The sequence below is a fragment of the Hydractinia symbiolongicarpus genome, chromosome 10 (assembly GCF_029227915.1).
Source record: "Hydractinia symbiolongicarpus strain clone_291-10 chromosome 10, HSymV2.1, whole genome shotgun sequence".
In the NCBI taxonomy this organism is placed as follows: Eukaryota; Metazoa; Cnidaria; class Hydrozoa; order Anthoathecata; family Hydractiniidae; genus Hydractinia; species Hydractinia symbiolongicarpus.
Genome location: NC_079884.1, coordinates 20,864,301 through 20,885,560, shown reverse-complemented (window position 1 = coordinate 20,885,560; position 21,260 = coordinate 20,864,301). Strand labels below are relative to the sequence as shown.

The window sequence follows — 21,260 nt, the reverse complement described above, 5'->3', positions numbered from 1 at the left end:
TGGCACGTGTCAGCAGCGTCTCTTCGTCCACTGTTTAAATTTAATTATTATGTTATTTACCTATTATAAATTACTTCCTACAACGAACCAAGGTGTTTTGTTAATATATTTAGCACTTTTACACTACTTAAAGAACACTCACGGGACTGATAAGAGTGAAATTAACCAGGAAAAAAATCGAAAAAACGCACGTGCAAATTTTCTCAAATAGATTTACGCGTGCGATGTTGTTTTCTTCGTGGAATTCCCTGGTTATCCCTTACTTATAGAATGTACATAATCGGGGACAACCAGCTTTCAAATCATTTTTCATAACATCTGACAAGAAAATAGCCCTGGTTGCAAAGTTTTTATTGTTCTCAAGTAAAACAAAATTTTGTGGAAACTCAATTTTGTGATTCGCAACTTTAATAACTTTTCACCAAACTGAATTCCTGCAAGAAAATAATAATTTAGGTCATCCCCAGAATTAAATTCCTGCAAAAAATAAATGTGAGTCAACTCATCCGTAAAATCTAGTTTAGTGAAATTTAGTTATATACTTCAAAGTATCTTATGTTGAAATGTATTACAAGAGGAAGACTTTTTTCGCTCTGCTTAGTTTGGTGTTTTATCGTGCAAAGAAAATTTGTGTTAAGACTTTTTTTTTACCAAGCCTAGTCAATGTTTCATTCACAAAAGTTTGAGGAAAATGTTATACACAGCCTGCCTGGCCAGCCATTTTATTAAGGTTCATAATCTGGTCACTGTAATCAGAGCAAAAAACCATAGTTAATCAAAGTTTTTTCATTCATACATCACCAAAAAGCATTTTTAAACACCTATCAAATGGTATAAAATTAATTTGTAACTTTTTAACTCGTGAAAAGTACAGAGACATTTTTGAAACACTTCAAAAAAGTGACTTCATTTACAAAACTACTTTGATTCCAAATCTCATTCGATGCTCTTCAGAATCGTGATAGATGTATGTAAAACCGATGTTTTAATCATTTTTTACAAAGTCCCTGTTTTTGATTTATTTTACTTTTTCTAAAAAAGCCATTTTTTAACTTAAACTGTCGTCTTTAAGATGTAATATCCAGAGAATCGTCGATTTTTTGAAAATAAAAAAAAATCGCTTTTAGATAAACATGTTGGCCTCAGCACAGTAGCACTCTCCCTTGTAGATCTTCTGTAGTTTTGTAAAAGAGATTTGAAATGTAATAGATGGTATATGGGAAAAAAACACTACGAAAAAGTGTTTTAAGGATTTTTTAAAATATCACACCTTTCAAGCATACTCAATGATGGTGATACTTTTACACTTCCGAGGCGATGGATATTCAGAAAGTTGTCCTTTTAAATTTTATTATTCGCAAAGACGCGACTGAGAATACTATAAAATAGAACTTTCTAAGTCGTTTAACATTTTTCTGTGACTTTCAGAAACAGAACAGGATGGCATATACATTTTTTACAAGTGTTTTTTTTTCAGATGGTCATATTTCTTTTCGGAAAGGAAATATAATTTATTTTTAAAAGTTTGGTTTTCTACATTTGGTTTTCTACATTTCCTTGCAAAATCATCATTCACAACTTAATGTCTATTTTTCATGTTAGCATGGTTGGACAGAGTATATCAATGGCTTTCCAATTTTGATTTATACAGTGTTTTGTTGTACATCATTGTCTATAAACTGACCTTTTTAACACTTACATAGAAGGTTTTAAAGTTCTAAAATTGCATTCAATGTCTGACAAATAATTATGTTACTACTAACCCTTCTCCAGCAAACTTTACAAGACCAATGTTTTTTTTGGGTAAAATATAGGATAACGTTAATCAATGATAAATTTTCAATTACAAAAAAATCTAAGACCTGAAATTAATTTTCACTGCTGAATTTTGTGTCTCCTTCCTTGCTTGACATATTCTCAAGAAAACAATTTTCTCAACCCAAGCTCAACATCATTTTTTTAAAAACATTTATGTTAATAGACATTGTTTATGGCAATCTTTTCGTTTTCTACGATCCTCTTTTCAAGATTTTTAAACGATTAACAGTGATCTCTTAACTTCTACAATGCTGTTTTCAGGAATTTAAAACAATCTACAGCGATCTTTTCGCTTTCTACGGTCCCGTTTTCATGATTTTTAAACGATCTACGGCGATCTTTTCTCTTTCTACAATCCTGTTTTCATGATTTTTAAACAATCTACAGTGATCCTTTCATTTTCTACGATCCCGTTTTCATGATTTTTAAATGATCTTATACGATTATCTTTTGGTTTTCTACGATCCTATTTTCATAAATTTTAAACGTTCCACAGTGATATTTTTGCTTTCTACGATGTCGTGGAGAAGATCCCTAAAGACCTTAGATAATAAATCTAATTAAAATAAACAAAGTTCGTATGACGAAACAAACTATATAATTGTTGTAAAAATTTCAATATAAAGACTATTAGATAATAGTCCAATTATAGCTAATAAATGAACTTTGTATAAGCAAATTTTTATACAAAGTTTTTTGAAATGATACGAACTACATACAAACTTATTTTAAATGATACAAACTTTATACCAACTTGTAACTTTGATGATATGAAAAAGTTTGTATTAAAAATTAAATGATACGAAAGATTTAATAAATCGATACGAAGTTTTTGATATGAATTTTACAAACTACGTATGAACATTTTGAGACAATCCCTTAATTCAAACTCTTTACCATCAACAAGGTAAAGACCTTCACAGGTGCTGATTTGGACGTTATGTAATTTGGGCACGTAAAGTCAGTGTTACATTACATTTATGTGATCACGTTGACTGCAAGAATAGAGCCTTTGCAAGCTAGCAGCTGGGGAGTATTAGCCAGTTTATGTTGGGTGTTAATTCCTGAAAATAAGAAAGGTGCTGTTGTCTTGATGATTATAAGTGCTGCATGCAAATTCATATTGCTGCATTATTGTATTATCCTTGCAACTTGTTCAAGTTGCAAGGATAAAAAAGTGTCTTCTAAATACACAATAAATGTTCTTGTAATTTACATACAGACTTGCAGTTATGTTTTTTCTTTTAGAATTCAAAAAATATTATGAAAGTTACTGTTCGGACTCTCGATTCTCAAAGTTATGAATTTGATTCAGAAAATGAAGAGGTAAGCCTATCCAATATAATAATAAGAGACACCGTGTCGAGATAAAATTGATCCTATATATTATTTGTTCATGTTTCAACTTTTGAACACTATGGAAAATGTTACAGATTTTTATTTGTATACTTACATGGATGGATCATAGCTGACGTCATCAAAATGTTTGACATCATCAATTCATTGTTTTGCGATTTATTGTCGATTTTTTAATTTGCAAGTTTAACTTAGTTCTTTCCTTTCTTGTACTTTAGATTACAGTCAAAGAATTTAAAGAGTTGATCTTACCAAAAGTTGTAAGTTTTTGACTATATATTATATTTTTTTGTGTATGTGTGCGCGATCTTGGAACAACAATCACTGGTCCCTGTCAATAGCATTTTAGTGGTCAATAAAGAAAAATATTTTCTTTTTAAATTGAATTAAATTTCTTGAACGTTTGGAATAAAATATTTATTTTATACACTGGTAGACCATTGACCAATGTAAAGTGAGTACTTTTTCTTAGAATGTTGCAGTGGACAAACAAAGACTTATTTTCCGTGGAAAGGTTCTTCATGATGATAAAAAAATAAAGGAATATGGTAAGGAGTTTGTTATAAAATGTTATAAGTATTTTTGTATCACTTGTTTTGTCAATACAGGGTATTACTAATGATTGCTTCATGATAAAAAAATGAGAGCAAAACAGTAGTGGTTCATATAATAAGGAGTCAATTTAAGTCTTCTTTCTGTTGAGATCCAGTCATTTCCCCTTACATATTTACCCTTACAAGAGCTCAATTACATGTAAATTTATCTTTATGATGAGCAATTCATGTGTGATTTAAAAGACTCATGCATTTAGTTTGCATGAGTGGTCACAAGTCATCTTTTTTCTGCCATTTAACAATAGCTTAAATTTTTTTATAAATTTGGCAGGAAAAAGTTAGAACTGTGCATTTGGTGTTTTAATTTGCAGCTGCTATACCATTTAAATCTTAAATTAAATTACAAAAAACCAAAAATCTTTGGTAAGTTAATAAAATTAATTCACTTTCACAACAGCAAAGCTGAATAACATAATAGCAAACTTGTTTATATGTTTAGCAAAAATAGATGCTAAAAGTATGCATGTTTCATGAAAAGTAGACACTGCAACTAAAACTATTTGGAAACTGTTACAGAGCTATTATCATCAGGAACTTGTGAGGGATGTTTCATCTTGTGAATTCCAAACACAATAGAAAGTGCACTACCAACTTTTAATAAACACAAAAAGCTTTATCATCTCTGCACTTTTTTATAGTACCACAAAAAGCACAAACGTAAAATACTTAAATTTTGTCATATTCAGGAGTGCAGCTACAAGTGAAAACAAACCTATAAGTTTGAAAAAATGCGGATTTAATTTAACACCTTCTATGGATAAGGTGTACAAAGCCTCCAATATTTAGGACTTACTTTTGTTGCTTTGATATTTCAGAACCACACATTTGTACAAACTACCATTGTTCTGAATGTGCTGTGTTTCCTATGAAAATATTTTACAAACTGCTTTGTGTTGAAGGCATTGCATATTCTGCGAAACATTTTGCTTAATAATCTAATTTTATGCGAGCAGTATTAAGCGTAAAATTATTTGCAATGTGTGGGCAGATCATTATTATTCTTATTTTTTACCCAGAATAGCCTTTTCAGTTTCTAATAGAACTGTTATCAATGAGGGTCCTGCCAAGGGGTCACATTGCATTTAAAGCTCCCGTTTGAGCTGCAAAAGCCATGCAGACGCAACATTCTAAAATATCAATCCTAATCTCCTTAGACGGAAAGGATCGATTCACACTTTTATAGTGTCTGGCATGACTCGACCAGAGTTTTAACCCAAGAAATTCCACACTGGAGGCAAACGCTTTACCACAAGGCCATCAGTATGATAGACCTAAGTTAAAAAAAAGATCCTTAGCTTAAATTTATTAATGTTTTTTGCTTCTCTTATAACCTGCTAATATCATTTTATTATCCTAACATTTTCAAAACAAATTTTAGGTGTGGATGGTTGCGTTATTCATCTAGTAGAAAGAGCCCCACCTCCTCCAGCTAATCGTGAGAGAAGTCAACCGAACGGTAAACATTAAAATCAATAATCGTAAATTTTAATCATCTATCTCCCTATGTCACAAGAAAATTCAGCCTCTAATCAACAGCTGTTAAAAAAAATCTTTCAGAGTGTATCAGCTTTTATGGTACCTGGTAATTATAAGAACCCCATCAGCATTTTCATTGACAATGGATGAATGTCAACTGTGGAAGGGCTAAAAATTCTGTATGAGATCTTACCATACTGTATACACTGTTGATCCTCCAGGGTTTTATCATTGCCTTTTCACTTTAGTATCACAGCTATTTCAAAATAATATAAACCTGCTTTAAAAAATATGAAAATATAAATTCAGTAACTTTTTAAAAATCCTTTTTGTGGTTTTGTGATTGTTTAAAATCATCTTTTTTTACTAACTCTTTGAATTGCATTATTTTTTGCCCATCTAGTCTCGTCTCAACAATCATCTAATCAAAATGTTGGTAATGGAGGAGTGCCAGTATACATTGGAGCATTAAACACATCTGCAGACAATCTTAATGGGGTTGCTCAGGTAAATGTGACTCTGTGGACAATTATCTTTCTGTTCAATAGTTTTGTTAGTATCATTACCATATCATCTAGTAAAAAAGTAGTGAAAAATCACTAGTCATTAGGAAAGTTAGTGAGTGCACATCTTAAGCATAATGTAAGCCTAAATTAAACCTATACCAACACACTAAAAGCAGAGAAAGAAAGATTACCTATAACCTAAAATACATTTAAACACCACAAAAAGATTGACACAGTGCTATTTTATTAGCTTTTTAAAATAACAAAAAAATTATATGCTTTTATCCAATGTTTTACTCCAGTATACACTACCATGCAATCTGATTCTCATTCCCACTTTTATTTTAATTTTAGCATTTAGTAGATAGTTTGGTATCACAATTTGGTGCTGGAAATGTATCTGCTAGCCAAAGGGTATGTTATTCACAATAAATAACCACAGAGATAATTTTTTTTTAAATTTACTTATCTTATTTTCACTATTATTTAGGGCAACAGTCTGAATGTTAACATCAATGTTCACACACAGAATTCTGTAAATATTTTTGTTTGTTTGATGACGCAGAATAAGATTTCAATGACACTCTTAGTCCTGTTTCACTTATTTTTTGTTATAATATATTCTTTCTAGGAAAGATCTGACGTTCAGAACCGAATAGGAACAGCCAGACGTTTCTTATCGCATGCTGAACACTTGCTACGACATGTGAGTCAGGTGCGTTGGGTTTGAAAATTGAGATGTAAACTTTTCCACGAATCAGGTCCCTTCAGACTGTGTGTTTTTTACTTTCCTGCATAAAAAATGTTACTTTCTTGTTTAGACCTTCTATTCAGTTTTCTTCTTGTTCCTCTCAATTTTTAGAATTTAATTTACATTCCTTAAAAATGAATTAATTAAAAAAAACTTTTAATCTTATCTTTTTTTGTGTTCATATTTTTACTCTTTTCCTATTTATTTTTTATGTTTAATTTAGGATTTCTTAAAAACATCAAACTCTGTTGTCTTCACCCCTTTCAACATTCATAGTACCCTATGACTCTGCTTGAGATGATTATTATTGCACTACAGTATTTTGGCTGCCAGAAAATATAAAACGTAGAGCTTCTATTTTCATACTTGATAACTTAAACAAGGAACTATTAGTAACTATACTAGTAATATTTCTAGCCCACACACCAGTCACCATCCCAGTGTACATGTAATGATGAACAACAGACAAGTGAAGATACCCAACGAATGGACACTACTTCAACAACTGATGGAAGTGAAAACGATCAAAATACACAGCAAGAAAGTTCTTCAGAAATTAATGAGTGAGTTGATTTTTCAATATTTTACACTAGGTAATTCTTACAAATCTTCATTGCCTGTCATTGCTTTTAATGTTTTGTGTGGTCATTTTTATGTTTTGACATACCGTTTTGTAATGACCCTTTTCTTTACTTGCCTTGGTGAGACACAGAGAACAATGCTTAGCTTGAAATAATGGTTAGTTGCAATACCCATTTCTAGTAATATGTGCTATGTAGTTTGTTTTTAAAAATGTGTAAATGCTCAATACATTGTTTTTTAGAACGAGCCCTCAAGCACTTGGTCACGAATTTGATAGGTTTCAACATTTCTACCAGCATCTTCAGCCACATTTACAAAGATACACATATTTGCTTAATAACCCCCAGGCTGCAGTGAGTTTCTTTTTTTAGAATGTTTATAATGGAGAACAATTGTTCCATGTTTGCAATTTCAAATACTCAGTAAAATCACTAATAATACAATACACTAATAATACAATGTAATTTTGTTACATGTTATGGTATATTGTAGTGCTATACTGTAATTAAATACTCCTGAATGTGCCATTTTTTTCTTTTATAAAGCATACTGTGAAACAAAAAAAGCTTCTTAAAGCTTATAAAAAACTACATTCTGGTATTTTGCTGTAAAACCTAAAATACTTTTACAACATTTTTACATTGCCCTATTTTGTTAAGAAACCATTTAAAACAATCACTACGCTGTTGGAACAATATACATGTTTTGTAGTAAAATACTCATCAGTGCACTTACAGTATTATTTACAAACAAAAGGTGTACACTGAATCACAAAACATGATATAAAATAGTGGGGTTTAACGATTTTGCTTTATAACCATATTTTTTTGTCATTTTAGGATCGATCACCTAGCGATGATCTTCTTTCAGACCAGATGGCTGAAATCTTTCATGATTTTAGTCACATGTTTCATGCACTGTCAGATTTGTCATTCAATTTTAATTCACCTTCGCCGCAATCCCTCATGTGCTATCCACAAATGTCTCCAGTTCGGTTCCCACCACCTATGCCTCATGTTCATATGTCTACATCAACGACTAGTAATCAAAGGGCGCAGAGCCCAGCTACTTCCAATGCTGGGGTGCCTACTGGTCAACCAGGAAATATATCAGGAAGACAGCCAGTAAGTTTCTTGGAGATATTTGCATGCTTTATAAAGCAAATTCTATAGTTTAATAGGGTGCTGCAATAAAGTACCTTTTTTGTAAAGTTTCAAGGGTGTTAGAGGAAGAAAGAGTCTTTGGGGTCAGGAAAATTTATTTATATTTAGAAAAAAATTGAAGAATGTTAGTCGTATTACAGTTGACTAATTTTAATTGGATCTTATTTCTTTTAATAGGTGAGGCAAAGAACACCAGTGGCTGTTGCTGCTATTTCAACTGTTGTGCAAGTTCCAGTTATGCAATATGCTTCCTCGTCTCACACCCAATCAACAACCCCAACTGTAAGTAGCAATCCAACAACATCAGTTAGTCCTCATCCCATGCAAGGTATGTTTGGACCAATTTTCAGCAATAGTCCTTTTCCACCCCCGCATGGTGGTAATTCTTCTATCCAAGTTGGTGTTATATCGGGTAACAATGGTGCAACACAAACGTTTAACATTGGACAAGATGGTCTAAATCAGGGCCAGGGACCTCCTGGAGGTCAGTTGCCATTTGGTTTGCAAAACATCATGCAAAATATCATGCAAAACATGGCAGGAGGAAGCACTGCCCAACCAACAAATCCAACAATGACTTCTTCTGTTACATCAAGCACAGAAACAACTATGAATAGTCAGCCCCAACAGCCTCAAAGTCAACATCAGAGCACGCATAATTCTTTCCACCAAAGTATGCACCAAGCTGCTCACCAGAGGGCTCACCAAGCTGCCAATCAAGCCACCCAAGGTAGTGCTCGCCATAACACCCACAACCATCGCCCACACCCACACCACCACCACCACAATCAAGATGGATCTGTCATGCACCCAGACATGCTGTTACCATGTCATTCATTTCACTTTGGTCCAACATTTTTTCATGGTAATAACATGCCAGGAGAACCTCATGTTGTTGCTGAAGTGAGTAGCATTGTTATTGATGGTAATGGAAGACCAGTTACAACGTCAAATGGGACCACAACTTCTAACAGTACAACTGAAACTTCCACTGCTAATCTATCAAGTAATCTTTCTTTTATAATTCATTGAAGTAGATGTTTCTTAAATCTCATGTAATTCTCTTTATCATTTTCTGTCAATAACTTTAGATACTGCTGGTGTTCCCAATATGAGAACAATATCTGATATGCTAAGTGGTGTTTTTGGTGCAAGTAATAACGTGGCTGCTCAAACAGAGCCTAGAATTGTATGTATACAATATATTTCATAAAATTATGGAATTAAATGTGGTTATGATATAACAAAAAAAAATTGCCTTGGCTATCAAATCCTATTAATTATTTGTTATTTTATGTTTAGCCTGTTTCTAATGGCAATAACACCATGGATGTAGATGGTGTAGATTCACAAGAGATTCTCCGCGATGTCCACCAAATGTTTCAAGCCTTTATGGGTGGTCATGCAAGTGGTATAAGTTTCCGTAAGTGCCATACCATATATACTTTGGGTTGTTTTATGCATCGGTTCTTTTTTTAATAATTTTATTTTACTTGTTTAGCAACAAAAACTTACTCAATAATTTTGGTTACATTCAACTAGAATTAGTTGCTTTTTTTCTTTAGTTTCTTATTTACTTCACTTAAACAAAGTAAACCTTATTTATTTCCCCTACAGACAGTCCCGACAGAATTAAAAATGAAGTTGTTTTAGGAAAACGAGTTGTCTTAATGCTGTGGAATTGCTTCTGATCTTTTAAAAAATCCCTTCACTTCTCTTAAAAATTATGTAACAGCGTAATAGCTAAGTTAATTTTGTAAGGCCTGTTTTACACTAAAAATGTAATAACAAGTTGACACGAGGAAAAAGTTAAGTAGAGTTTTTATTATCAATAGATCTCCTGATACAATATGCATATGTAAAAGAAATGATATTTTACCACCCTGAACTTAATTTTTTTTTTCATTATATAAATATTATTTGTGTTGTTTTTCTTACAGCCAATGAACGAGAAACTTTACGTGACTTTGTACGTCAGAACTTTGGTATACTTGAGTCAAGACAAGGTAACACACACTTAATGATCTGCTGATGTAATAACCACACCTAAATTTGATATTTTAAAAATTTAGTATTGACCAATGAAAATCAAGTGAAGCAGCACTTTGTATTTTATAACCTATTATCCTTTTTTTTAGAAGACCTTTTGACTGATTTCATTGACATGCTTGCCGATAACTTAACAATGCATGATTTGATTGGATTATTTATGGGTAAGTGTAACCAGGGATTGAGAAGCTGCTGCAAATGATAAATGTTTAATGCATAACATCGCATCTGTTAGCACTAGCTTTCAAATGTTCCTTAAAGAAGGAGATTTTTGTAGAAAATAGATATTGTGGACTATTTTAGTGAAATTGGTAATAGTCATTCGATAAGAAGACTAGACTACAATTTATTTGTACTTGTTATCCACTTGTTTGTTGTGTAACCAAAACCATTTAGTCATGTGGAAGGACTGTTGCATATTGTTGACAGGATGAATTGTCCAGCCAGCAAAATAACAATTTTTCTTCTGCTCTTTGCGAGTTTAAAAAATTGCTATAATAAATAAGGTCTTATCGAGGTTGTAAAAAACGAATTAATAATTTTTAATATTTTCAAGGACCCGAAATGTGTCTCGAACTGTCTGAAGCATTTTATAAGTTAATAGACACATCATGTCAGTTTAAAAAAATGTTTAGGTACTTCAACGGAGGCCTGGGCTCGTCTACATGCACCTTTTCGTCAACTGATTGAAAAACATTTTAATGACAATGCTCGGTTGAACGAAAGCAACATACCGGTTAGTATCTTTTTGTCGTTACCATTGCAATTTACCAATACAATTTTTCAAAGCTGTGTATTGACTGTTTAGATGTCTGCAACATTTATATCATACTGATAAATAATTGTAAACAATAACAAATACAAGTCTTTGTGTTGTGGTATATGAAGCATACATGGGTTACATCGTATATGCTGGACCTAAAAAAAAACGAAATTAATAATTTTTAGAGAAATAATAAGATCTAAATAATTTTTAGATCTTAAGATATAAATAGTTTTGAAAACATCTTTGTATCGTCTCTTGATACGAGGTGTTGTGTTTGTACTGTAAATAATTTACTTTTCCATGGATTTAAAAATTCAGTATACTTTCTTTCATACCTTTCCCTAAAAGGAGGAACCGCAAAAATTGTAGTAAGACAACACAACAATAATAGCAAAAAACCTTGAAAACTGAAATTGTTAGAACAGCAGACATCCTGCTTTAAGAAATTAGTCTAAAATATTGTAAGCAGTTAGCAAAGCTATGGTCATTTGTAAAATGCTTGAATATAATCATTAAACACTAATAGTGTTTGGTTGCTTATACTTGCTTGTCTAGAGCATGAAAAACGATAGGGAATCAAAAACTTCAATTAATCTGAAATTTTTACATTTAATTTTTAGGAAATAGCTCAAAAAATTGCAGATAGCATGGGTGAGACTTACACTGAAGTGGAGGTTAGCTGCATATTTTTTCATGTGTTCATTCATTTATTCGTTCATTCATTTATTCGTTCATTCATTTATTCATCCATTCATTCATTCATTCATTCATTCATTCATTCATTCATTCATTCATTCATTCATTTATTCATTCATTCATTCATTCATTCATTCATTTATCCATTCTTTCATTCATCCATTTATTTATTCATTCATTCATTCATTCATTTATTTGTTCATTCATTTATCCATTCTTTCATTCATCCATTTATTTATTCATTCATTCATTCATTTCCAAATATACTATTTGTATAATTTGGTCTATTTAGGGACAAGTAACAGTACATGCTGAGGTAGACCTTGAAGCAACATTAAGATCGCTCGATGTTCAATTTTTTAAAAAGTTGCTGCAGCTTCTTTTAAATGATAGTAAGTAATTTTTATTTGCAGTGAGTAAGTAAATAACGGGAAGTTTCAACCGTCCTTGGGAATTCCATCCTAACGGCCGGCTCTTCCTTCCCTCCGACTGTAACTATGTTACATTGCATTAAGATATCCGCGCACTGTTAATTAAACACTTTTATTGGTCTATTAGTTTTTTGAAAAATGGATTTATGAAAAAAAGTTCTTGAATTATATGAATGTTAATTTCTATCCAAGGATGTACATATTTTCTTCTTTAAGCTCCAGACTTTTCAAGAAATATACGGGAATGGTACGTCGATTACACCACGTGGAGTTTTGCTGTTCTCGATTATTCAGTCACTGGTGGTGCTGACAGATTTATGATGGCGCTTGTAGACTCACCTTCGGTATGTTTTAAGTTTTGTTACTCTTCAGATCACACGAGGAGGAGGAGGAGGAGGAGAAGGAGGGGAAAAAGAAAGAATAAGTTAGTTAACTTCGATTTCAATTCAGATTGCAATTTCCAGTAAAGCGTCTTATTTATTTGCTAATTGTGATAAATTTTATTTTTAATTTTTCCAGTGGTGTTTTTCTCTGTGATTGTGAAGTCGTCCCTTTAATAATTTTATAAAAATCGTTTTTGACGCCTGCCTGAAGTGATGTTGCTTTCGTAATTGATTTTTCGTTCCCTTTTGGTTAAAATAAAATATACATGAACAATGTTGAAGTTAGAGGAAGATAAGCAAGCTATGTAGAGTTCGGATCGTGTCTGGATTTAAAGTGCTAAAACAAGAGGAAGCAAAATCCATAATAAATCTAAAATTTACAACAACAAGATAATTTGAGACTTGTTTCATTTTATAACACTAAAGCGGTGACTTTAATCACACCAGTAACATAGAGTTCAACCAACACTGCAATTTTTCGTAGATTTGACTTCAGAATTTACACTAAGTTTAATTTTGTAATAACATTTAGAAAGTGACTGGTGTGTCTATTTTATGTAGGTTCGAAGCATGTTTGACGACATGTCGTCGTCAGTACGACACTTGGCTTTGCAAACGTTGGTTAGTCGGATCCGTTCGGCGTCTGCTGGACGACATATCACATCTTCGGAGTTGAACTCTGTTCTTATAAAACCAGGGGCTAAAGCAACGGTAAGGAAGGTATGATTTTTAAGTATTTTTCAATTTCTGATGGCATTGCTGTTAAAAGGGACACTGCAAAGGAGAGTTCATCAAAATTCCAAATTAAGCCACAGACACTTAATTATGTCAATCAGACTGTTCCTTCTGAAGTTGTTACAATTATTATATAATTGTCTACTAAAATCTGTTGAATTGAATTGAAAATTATGAAAAATTGAAAATTATTCTCAAACATGTTTAATTGTTTGTAAAGTAAAGTATACGTCCAGGCTAGTCTCTAACACCAGAATACGCTTTGATTGGGTTTTTTGTTTTTTTCTAAACATATTTGTCAATCAAACAAAAATTTTACTTAAAAACATTAGGAGTACAAATATGTCTGAGCAAATTGAAAATATGATTGATAATACTTGCGCTTATGTGTACTGTGATTTTTCTTTTTAGAACCCCTGCAAAGGTACTGGTGACGACAGAGCCGCCAAACGAACGAAGAAAAACGACGACAAGGTTGATGTGAATGAAAAATGGGAAGAAAACAACCCAGGTTTTGAGCTGACTGCAGAAAGTGAACCGGGTAGTCCATCATCCCCTGAAGACTGGCATTCACGTGTACCTAGTGTAAGTTTTTTAGTTTTGTTTCGATGACAACGCGACTTTTAATGATAAACAAGATCTCTGTTATTCTTTCTGTTCTCTTTATTATAAGCCCGTCAAGTGTCTCTTGAGGGAGGCAACAGTTTGTTACTCTTTGGAGGCCTTGTTTTATTAGAGCGTAATAAGTTACTAAAGCTTAAAAGACCTTGGTACAATTTTCGAAGCATCGTATTAAACGCAATATTATATTCTTATATTCTCACAATTCAACTCCTTACAAAAATGTTACGTGAAATATTCTTCTCGTTTACTTTTCACTCTATTAAACAGGCATCTCAAACCTTTTAAATGATTTCATTGTATTTAAAGTTGAAGTACCTTTACAAAGAATACGCATAATGGAATTAAAATCTAGTTGGCTAAAATTTACTTTTTTGACAACAGAACATCACACTAAACACTCTGAGTGTATCGTACCAATCCTTTTTCGATAGGATTGGGTTGTGATCATTAATCGTGATGGTGAACGTCAACGATCAATGCCTCCACAACGACCCTACAGTGATGCGTATTTGAGCGGCCTCCCACCCAAGCGAAGAAAGGTAAGTGAAGTAATTTTGTGTCATGTTGCGTGCTAATGGATTGAATTATTTTATAACGTCTTCTTAAACCTTTATACCACAAGACTAATCATTTTTATCTGAAAGAGCTGCCTCTATCTGGCCTGCTTGTAAGTCACAGCTGTAAGAACAAGACCTACTGAATTTAAGAGGTCAAGACAAAAATCAGAAATAATGTTGCGGAAAATGTTTTACATTATTTTATTATATTTATTGTAGATGATGACACGACACTCCGCTGAAGCCGATAGAATAGATGTTAATGAATGCGTAAAAACGGCCGTCGAACGTACTGACGTGGAACGAAAGCACGATGTTGACGGTAAGTAAAAAAAAAAACTGGCGAGCTTCAAAGAAATGTGAACAAAGGTGACCTAAAAATAAAAACACTTCTGCAGGCAGAAAGTATGTTTACAAAAGTTTGCGGATTTTTGTGCATGCGCACGCATTCTGGTAGGTAAAAAAAAGAACAATATATGGTAAAATTGCTATTAATGAAATTCACAGACTTTTAAACAAAAAATCCAAAAGGTGCAAAAACGCTTTGTTAAAAGCACAACTTTTACACAAAAATTTTTTTTTGATTGAATTTCTTTGAATCTTTGAATATGGTTACTTTCTACCTACTGAAATGCAGCCGTCTACTGTTCTCAATGTACAATCAAAACATTGCGTCGCATATAATTATATTAATGCGTCGCATATAATTATAATAATATAATTAAGCGAAACAACCAATCAAATTGCAGCAGTAGTATTGCTTCCTTCAGTATCTATTTTTATCTAGTCTGCTTTAAAGTGTAAATATCTACATAGACGTTTATTAAAACATTTGACTCTTTCGTTTATGTCTCGATGTCCTCATGTTTTCCATGGCACTATGTCCTTGTGTGTTCCATTATAGTCGAGACGTTTAATTAAACTTAAAAATCATTAAATTACTAAAAAGGTTTCCGCGTTTTAAATTGTCTTTATCTAACAACTGGTCCTAGTAATCAATATTCCTAATAAAATTTTTCTCTAGAACTTAAAAAGGAGATTGAAGATACCAACCTACAAGCGATGTTCGACACAACATTTCGTCATGACGTCCGGCGTCGGTTACAAGAAGATGACGACTATAGACCAAAACAACATCCGAATACTGAGAAATATTTTATGAAGGAGAAGAAATAAAAATGTTGTAACAATAAAAAATGCATGTACAGGCTTGGGCTTCACTAAATATAATCTTTTTGTATATTTATTAGTTATTGAAGCTTCACGAACACCCATTAAAACTTGCCCGGTATTTACTCGGTCAATAAAATAAAATGGTCGGAACCAAATTTGAAGTTATGTTGTACTGTTATCTTTAAATTACTTCGCAAACTGTTAAATATTGTTAATTTTTGCGTATTATCAAGTGTGTTCACGTAAGCAACTTCGTTACAAGTGTATATAAATAATTTTATTCACAGTGTGTATAAACAACTTCGTTACCAGTGTATATGAGCACCTTTGTTCACAGTATAGGTAAGCAACTTTGTTACCAGTGTAAGTATCTCCGTTCACAATATATATAAGCAGCTTTGTTACCAATGTATACGAAGAACTTTGTCAGTGTATGTAAGCAACTTGCTTACAGTTAATGTAAACAACTTTGTTACCAGTGCACGTAATTAGCCAGGATAGAAGATTTGTGGAAATTAACGATTTGATATTAACGACACGACTTTTTTGTTATCTTAGTGGTAGAAGGGGATTTATAAAATTAAGTACCACATATAAGTAAGCGAAGGGGATTTATAAAATTAAATGCCACATCTAAATAAGCTTATCCTCATGTTGCATTTTGAGTAAAACGCTGGTGACTATAGCGCTTGAGTCACGGTGCGATTTTTTCATGCGCATACAATTCAATTTTGTTGCATCAAACAGATTGTCGTCACGCAGCCTGTGCAGCGAAATGCATACACCGATATAAAATCTGTGGAAAGAGAGAGAAAATTATATGAATTTTTATATGCCTGTTAGAACAGATGTCTGGATGTATATTTTACAGAACATAGCCTAGTGTGTAATAATTTCTGCAATTTTAAACAAATTACTTTGACGAAAATTGCCTGTTTCTTTAATTCTGTATAAAATTCTGCACGTTAGATTTTGCTATATTGAATGAAAAAAAAGGGAGAAAGTATGCCCGGTGCCACGTTACAAAAATTTTTGCGCGTGCAATGCAACAAAATCGCAATGCATACGCATGAAAAAATTCCATCACGGCTCCACCACTATAAATGTTACATATTATTTAATAAATTATATAATGTATATCATTATATATTAATTATTTACATTGGTTATTCTTTTTTCACAACCCAGATCGAAACGCCTGGGTATGAGAATGATTACATAGTGACGATCAAATGCATACGTTATGCACTTAAATTTTATCGACGTACCGTTCATATCATTATATAAATTTAGGGTAAACATGACCACGTATGATGTGTGTGTTATTGGTACTGGTGTGAATGGAAGTGGATCGGCTAATTCACTTCGAAGCATAAGAAGAAAGTTTTATATTGTTAGAACAGGTGCGTTTCCTTTTTTTAACTGATTTTCTTTAAAATAATTTCGTGTCCTTGGATGAAATTGTGGCTCAAACCTCGTCGAGGTTTAATGGTGGCTACTACCTTGACAAAAAAGCAGATGAGTGCTGTGATAACAGTGTATAGTGAGCATCCCTTCCCAACAGTCACAGAGTGTAAATAACAAGTCGTTACAACAAAAATTTTCTTGTTAGAATGTTGTTTTATGCTCTTAGTTTCCAATCCCTCAAAGCAGAAGAAGTTCATGCGGACAAAGTCAAACATCAGGTGTTTGTATCCGTGCGAGTGTATCCGTGCGAGTATTACGCGAAAACATCACGCCACTATTTTTCCTTGTGGAAGCAGTTAGAAAAAGAACTCAACGAAAAATTAAATGCATAGAGAAAGGGCAATGTAGCGTAACCGCCAGAATTATTTGGTGTTTATTTTTTTTTTTTTAGGTTAAATGACATGTTAGAAGTATTCAGTCATGGCAGAGAAAAAAGAGAAATGCTGCAATGTTTTAAATTCACATGGTATTCAATATAATGTCCTAACGGCTGAAGAAATCAACTGACCGTTTCCACTGTTAAATTACCACGTCATCATTTCGGCAGTTTAGAACACAAAGGCGGCATGCTGTTAGCTTTTAAATGTGTGTTTGCTTTGCAGGTAGCGAAAGTGTCTGCTCGCTTTAGTAACCTCAGTTGGAAAATTTTAAATCTCAATCTTCCCACCTTAACCGTAAGCCTGGTAACAGCTGTTTTTTTGTATTCTACGCTTATTTAAAGTCCCAGTGGTTTCAAAATGTAATTTTCACAACAAATAAAAGTGACGAACAGACATCTCTGCAATGGCGCAGAATAACATTTAGACCTAAGGTTTATATTACAGCTAAATGTAGCTTAGAACCGTGCCAGCAAAAATTTCTACCTCTGAGACTGGTAAGATTATTTGAGTTTGATTCGGAGTAAGCCGTATTAAAAAAGTTAAAAAGGAAGAATTTATCGATACAAAATTTAATCTGTGTCTTCTTCGCTCTTTTTCTTTTTCTTTCTTTTCTTTTTTTTCTTTTTGGATGGTGATTCAGATTGTGAGGAAGAGTCAGTTCTCTTTCGTTTTAATTTTTGTTTGTTTTGCCCGTTTACAATATTCTCTTCTTCATAAACAATATCCCTTTCTTCAGTGAGAATATTTCTTTCTTCTTCATCATGTTTTTTCTTTTTCTTAGGCGTTTCACAGCTTGATTTAAAAAGACTACCTTCATTGTTATTCACATCTTCCTCTGTTTTTGGTTTAGTTGAATTGAGATTATGGCTGAAAAAGAAAAATTGTGTGTAAATTACTTTGACTAGTCTGAAAAAATCGAATTTTGAAAAAATGTCAAGAAATTACATAGCTAATATCAACCAAACAACAGTAGCCGCGTGTTGTTTTTTATTTAACCATTTCAAAACAGATACTTAATGGATCAAATTTTTCACAATTTCACAAATTTTCGGCAAAATAATTTAATTGTCACTGTAATTTTTGTCAGCTTCGATATTCACGATATGTAATTCTTCCAAAACCTTTCTTTTATTAACATTTAAGGACAAGTCATTATATCTATGTTAATTCACCAATTGTTGATCCAGCACACACTTTGTTTATGTGAACAAGAACAACAAAAATAATGATTTCCTTCGCTTCTGCGAGCATGGAGAGTCGTTGATTTGTTACCCAAGGACCCTAATTCGATGACAGGGATGACGATTTCTCTAGAACTTGTAGAACTGCAAGCTTTTTCCTGCAAAAAATTCAACTTTGTAAAATGTCAAGTTCCTTCCTGCAAAATGCAAAAAATTCCTCCCCAAACACTTTTTCCCATTAAAAAATGTTCATAAGCTCCAGTTCGTTTTTAACTTATAGATGGTCCATTACACAACTCCTCATATTTAAGTTAACATGACCTCTGGAACTACAATGTTACAATGAAAACGAAGCCTTACTGGACTTTTTGATAAAACTCTTGTGCAATGTCGCCAAGTATGAAAAGAATATCGTGGTGCACGTCTAATTTATGAACTTTAAAAATGACCTTATCACCAACTGCTATATTTTTTACTATTTCTTTTTGTTCTTGTGTCAGATAGTCTTCCCTTGGGTGACGTATGGAGCCATTGATGCAGTTATGGATAAGGCAACCAAAATGATGATCACCTAGAAAAAAAGAAATAAAAAATGGACAGTTCACATAATGCTTAGCATATGCTTAAAAAAATGGCCATATTTAGGCTTATGGATGCTTATAAATGTCATGCTTATAAAAAACATGTACTTCAGCACAAGAATATTTTTTTTAAAATTGTAATCGGGATGATCCTTAAACAACAACTTAGAGGGTTGTAGCTAGCATTCAATTGTCTTTATATTTTCCCTGCTGTTTATGACTAAAAGAAATTTAAATTGTTATCACAAAAAACAGCACACTTAATTACACTCAGATAATTGAGTTTCACACAACCATATTCTTTGTACTATTGCCCTATTGTTTTTAAATTCCTTGACTTTTTCAGGTTTTTCATGTTTTCCAAATGGTTGGCTACCTCACAACTAGCTAAGTAGCTAATATTAGTTTAATTCAAACATTGAAAGGTTCTGTAGCACTTTCAGCAAAGGTGGGTGATAATGGAATGGTGGAACGGGGGAAACTGTTAATTTGGAGAAAATCCAGGTAAAAAAGATTACATGTAGAGAATAGGAACAACTGAAGAAGCATGATCTGGACAATCTATTTTTAATAGTAAAGTAGCAGAAACTATTATACTTTAAAAAGAAATATATAGAATCTTTTAATCTAACTTGTAGCTATACTCACTAATTTTGTTCACAGTACCATGCAATATTTTTCCAATTACTGGATTAAATACCAAAAAAATAACACTGACGGTTAACATAAAAAAGTCTTGGTCATCGATAATATTGGATTTTATTACTTTAATGTTATCAAATGCCAGTGGAATCCCTTTCATTTTCTCGTTATAAACAAATAGTTCCTTGCATAAACTTTCTGTCAATCCCAACCGTATATTGTTAATATATTTTGGAGACATTGGAATTTTCATTTCATGGCGTATTTCAGAAATACAGGAATATTTATGAGAAGATAGCGTTTTTGCATCTACGTAGGTCAGTTTGATAAAGTGTTTATTATTATATCTTTTTCCACTGTGGTTATCCGCCATTTTAAAAACATGTGAGATTGTTGTCGATTTTATTCGGCTGCCGAAGAGTTAGTCAAAGCTCCCTATTCCTTCATTTAATTTACATCGATGTCAGTATATATATGTTTGCATATATCAATAACTGTCAAACAAAACTACCCAAAACATAATCTTACCGTCTACATGCCTATAGCAATAGTGTGTCCTTGCGTTGTTCCTTCCTCAGTAACTCCTTTCCGCCAGTGATAAATAGTTTCGACAGCTTAACATAGCTGTACAGTTAGTTTTTCTCACCTACCGATGACTTCTATGGCGTGCATACTTTATCTGTTCCTTACTTTCAGTTAGTTTTTTGGCGTGACAGTTTTAAATTGTTGATATTTATATAAAATCATATATATTTTTATTTTGTATTTTTTTCAAACAGGACCCTGATTGATTGATAGCAGTAACGAATATATTTAGGTCATCCTGTAAACATTATTATAAGTAAATAAACATATAGAAAATTCTGGACACAAAGTTTTTACGTTATGTAGCATCACTGACCAGTTGATAGAATTGAAGGCATTCGTGGCATCAACTTGCAATAACTCATGACTTTTATCGTCGTCAAACAAGTTAGTCGCAGCATGTACAACCCATCAAAGCTCCGGGTCTCCAATTCTCTTTGAAAATAGCTACAGCTCTCGCTAGAGATAGATAGATAGATGTGCATATTTTACACGGCTAGACTCAGTAATATCGAGGGATATACCCTATATAGTATTTCCAGGAGGGGCCATGGCTTAGATGGGGAGTCCTAGAGTATTTAATGCTCATTTTGAGCTACGCAGACCCAATTAGGGCCCATGTTCTACTAGACAACCTCCGGCAACATCCAACGCCACACACATGGAGCCATCTCCCCAATTTCCCTCACATGGATTGGGTTAAACCAAGGCTATAGTAACATTCACTCGCCCATGTTGAATCGC

The 21,260-nt window shown here is 32.8% G+C and overlaps 2 protein-coding genes and 1 long non-coding RNA gene across 4 annotated transcripts; 2 read left to right on the top strand and 1 right to left on the bottom strand.

The window, feature by feature from the left end:
* Nucleotides 1–3,040: 3,040 nt before the first annotated feature.
* Nucleotides 3,041–15,749, top strand: LOC130613178 (large proline-rich protein bag6-like). 2 transcript variants are annotated; one of them, XM_057434505.1, is made up of 25 exons: nt 3,041–3,144; nt 3,393–3,434; nt 3,647–3,722; nt 5,167–5,244; nt 5,668–5,771; nt 6,125–6,184; nt 6,261–6,305; nt 6,402–6,485; nt 6,939–7,084; nt 7,345–7,456; nt 7,943–8,227; nt 8,444–9,272; nt 9,358–9,455; nt 9,569–9,689; nt 10,207–10,272; nt 10,405–10,479; nt 10,951–11,051; nt 11,702–11,755; nt 12,070–12,169; nt 12,425–12,552; nt 13,153–13,311; nt 13,738–13,911; nt 14,382–14,489; nt 14,727–14,829; nt 15,532–15,749. In XM_057434505.1, the coding sequence occupies exons 1-25, from the start codon at nt 3,082–3,084 to the stop codon at nt 15,681–15,683; spliced, it is 3,363 nt and encodes a 1,120-aa protein (XP_057290488.1). In that variant the 5' UTR covers nt 3,041–3,081; the 3' UTR covers nt 15,684–15,749. The 2 variants fall into 2 exon arrangements, with proteins under 2 accessions (XP_057290488.1, XP_057290489.1); XM_057434506.1 differs by having other exon boundaries at nt 3,042–3,144; nt 13,153–13,302.
* A 1,219-nt stretch (nt 15,750–16,968) lies between these two features.
* On the top strand, nt 16,969–17,799 carry LOC130613184 (uncharacterized). Its single transcript, XR_008975618.1, has 2 exons — nt 16,969–17,083; nt 17,539–17,799. It is a non-coding gene; the product is annotated as an uncharacterized LOC130613184 (long non-coding RNA).
* A 212-nt stretch (nt 17,800–18,011) lies between these two features.
* LOC130613182 (DNA-directed RNA polymerase I subunit RPA43-like) lies at nt 18,012–20,352 on the bottom strand. Its single transcript, XM_057434510.1, has 3 exons — nt 19,938–20,352; nt 19,069–19,279; nt 18,012–18,394 (listed from the first exon to the last, which is right to left on the bottom strand). Exons 1-3 carry the CDS (start codon nt 20,302–20,304, stop codon nt 18,097–18,099), a joined length of 876 nt encoding a protein of 291 aa, XP_057290493.1. The 5' UTR covers nt 20,305–20,352; the 3' UTR covers nt 18,012–18,096.
* Nucleotides 20,353–21,260: the final 908 nt, after the last annotated feature.

What these genes read in the sequence shown, in the direction of transcription:
- LOC130613178 (XM_057434505.1), top strand. Translation starts at nt 3,082, where the DNA reads ATGAAAGTTACTGTTCGGACTCTCGATTCTCAAAGTTATGAATTTGAT. An exon ending in TGAGAGAAGTCAACCGAACG is followed by an intron (nt 5,245 to 5,667) that starts GTAAACATTAAA and finishes TTGCCCATCTAG; the next exon opens with TCTCGTCTCAACAATCATCT. An exon ending in TGCAAGTGGTATAAGTTTCC is followed by an intron (nt 9,690 to 10,206) that starts GTAAGTGCCATA and finishes TTTTTCTTACAG; the next exon opens with CCAATGAACGAGAAACTTTA.
- LOC130613182 (XM_057434510.1), bottom strand. Translation starts at nt 20,304, where the DNA reads ATGGCGGATAACCACAGTGGAAAAAGATATAATAATAAACACTTTATC. An exon ending in TGGTACTGTGAACAAAATTA is followed by an intron (nt 19,280 to 19,937) that starts GTGAGTATAGCT and finishes CTTTTTTTCTAG; the next exon opens with GTGATCATCATTTTGGTTGC. An exon ending in GAGTTTTATCAAAAAGTCCA is followed by an intron (nt 18,395 to 19,068) that starts GTAAGGCTTCGT and finishes TTTCTTTTTCAG; the next exon opens with CCATAATCTCAATTCAACTA.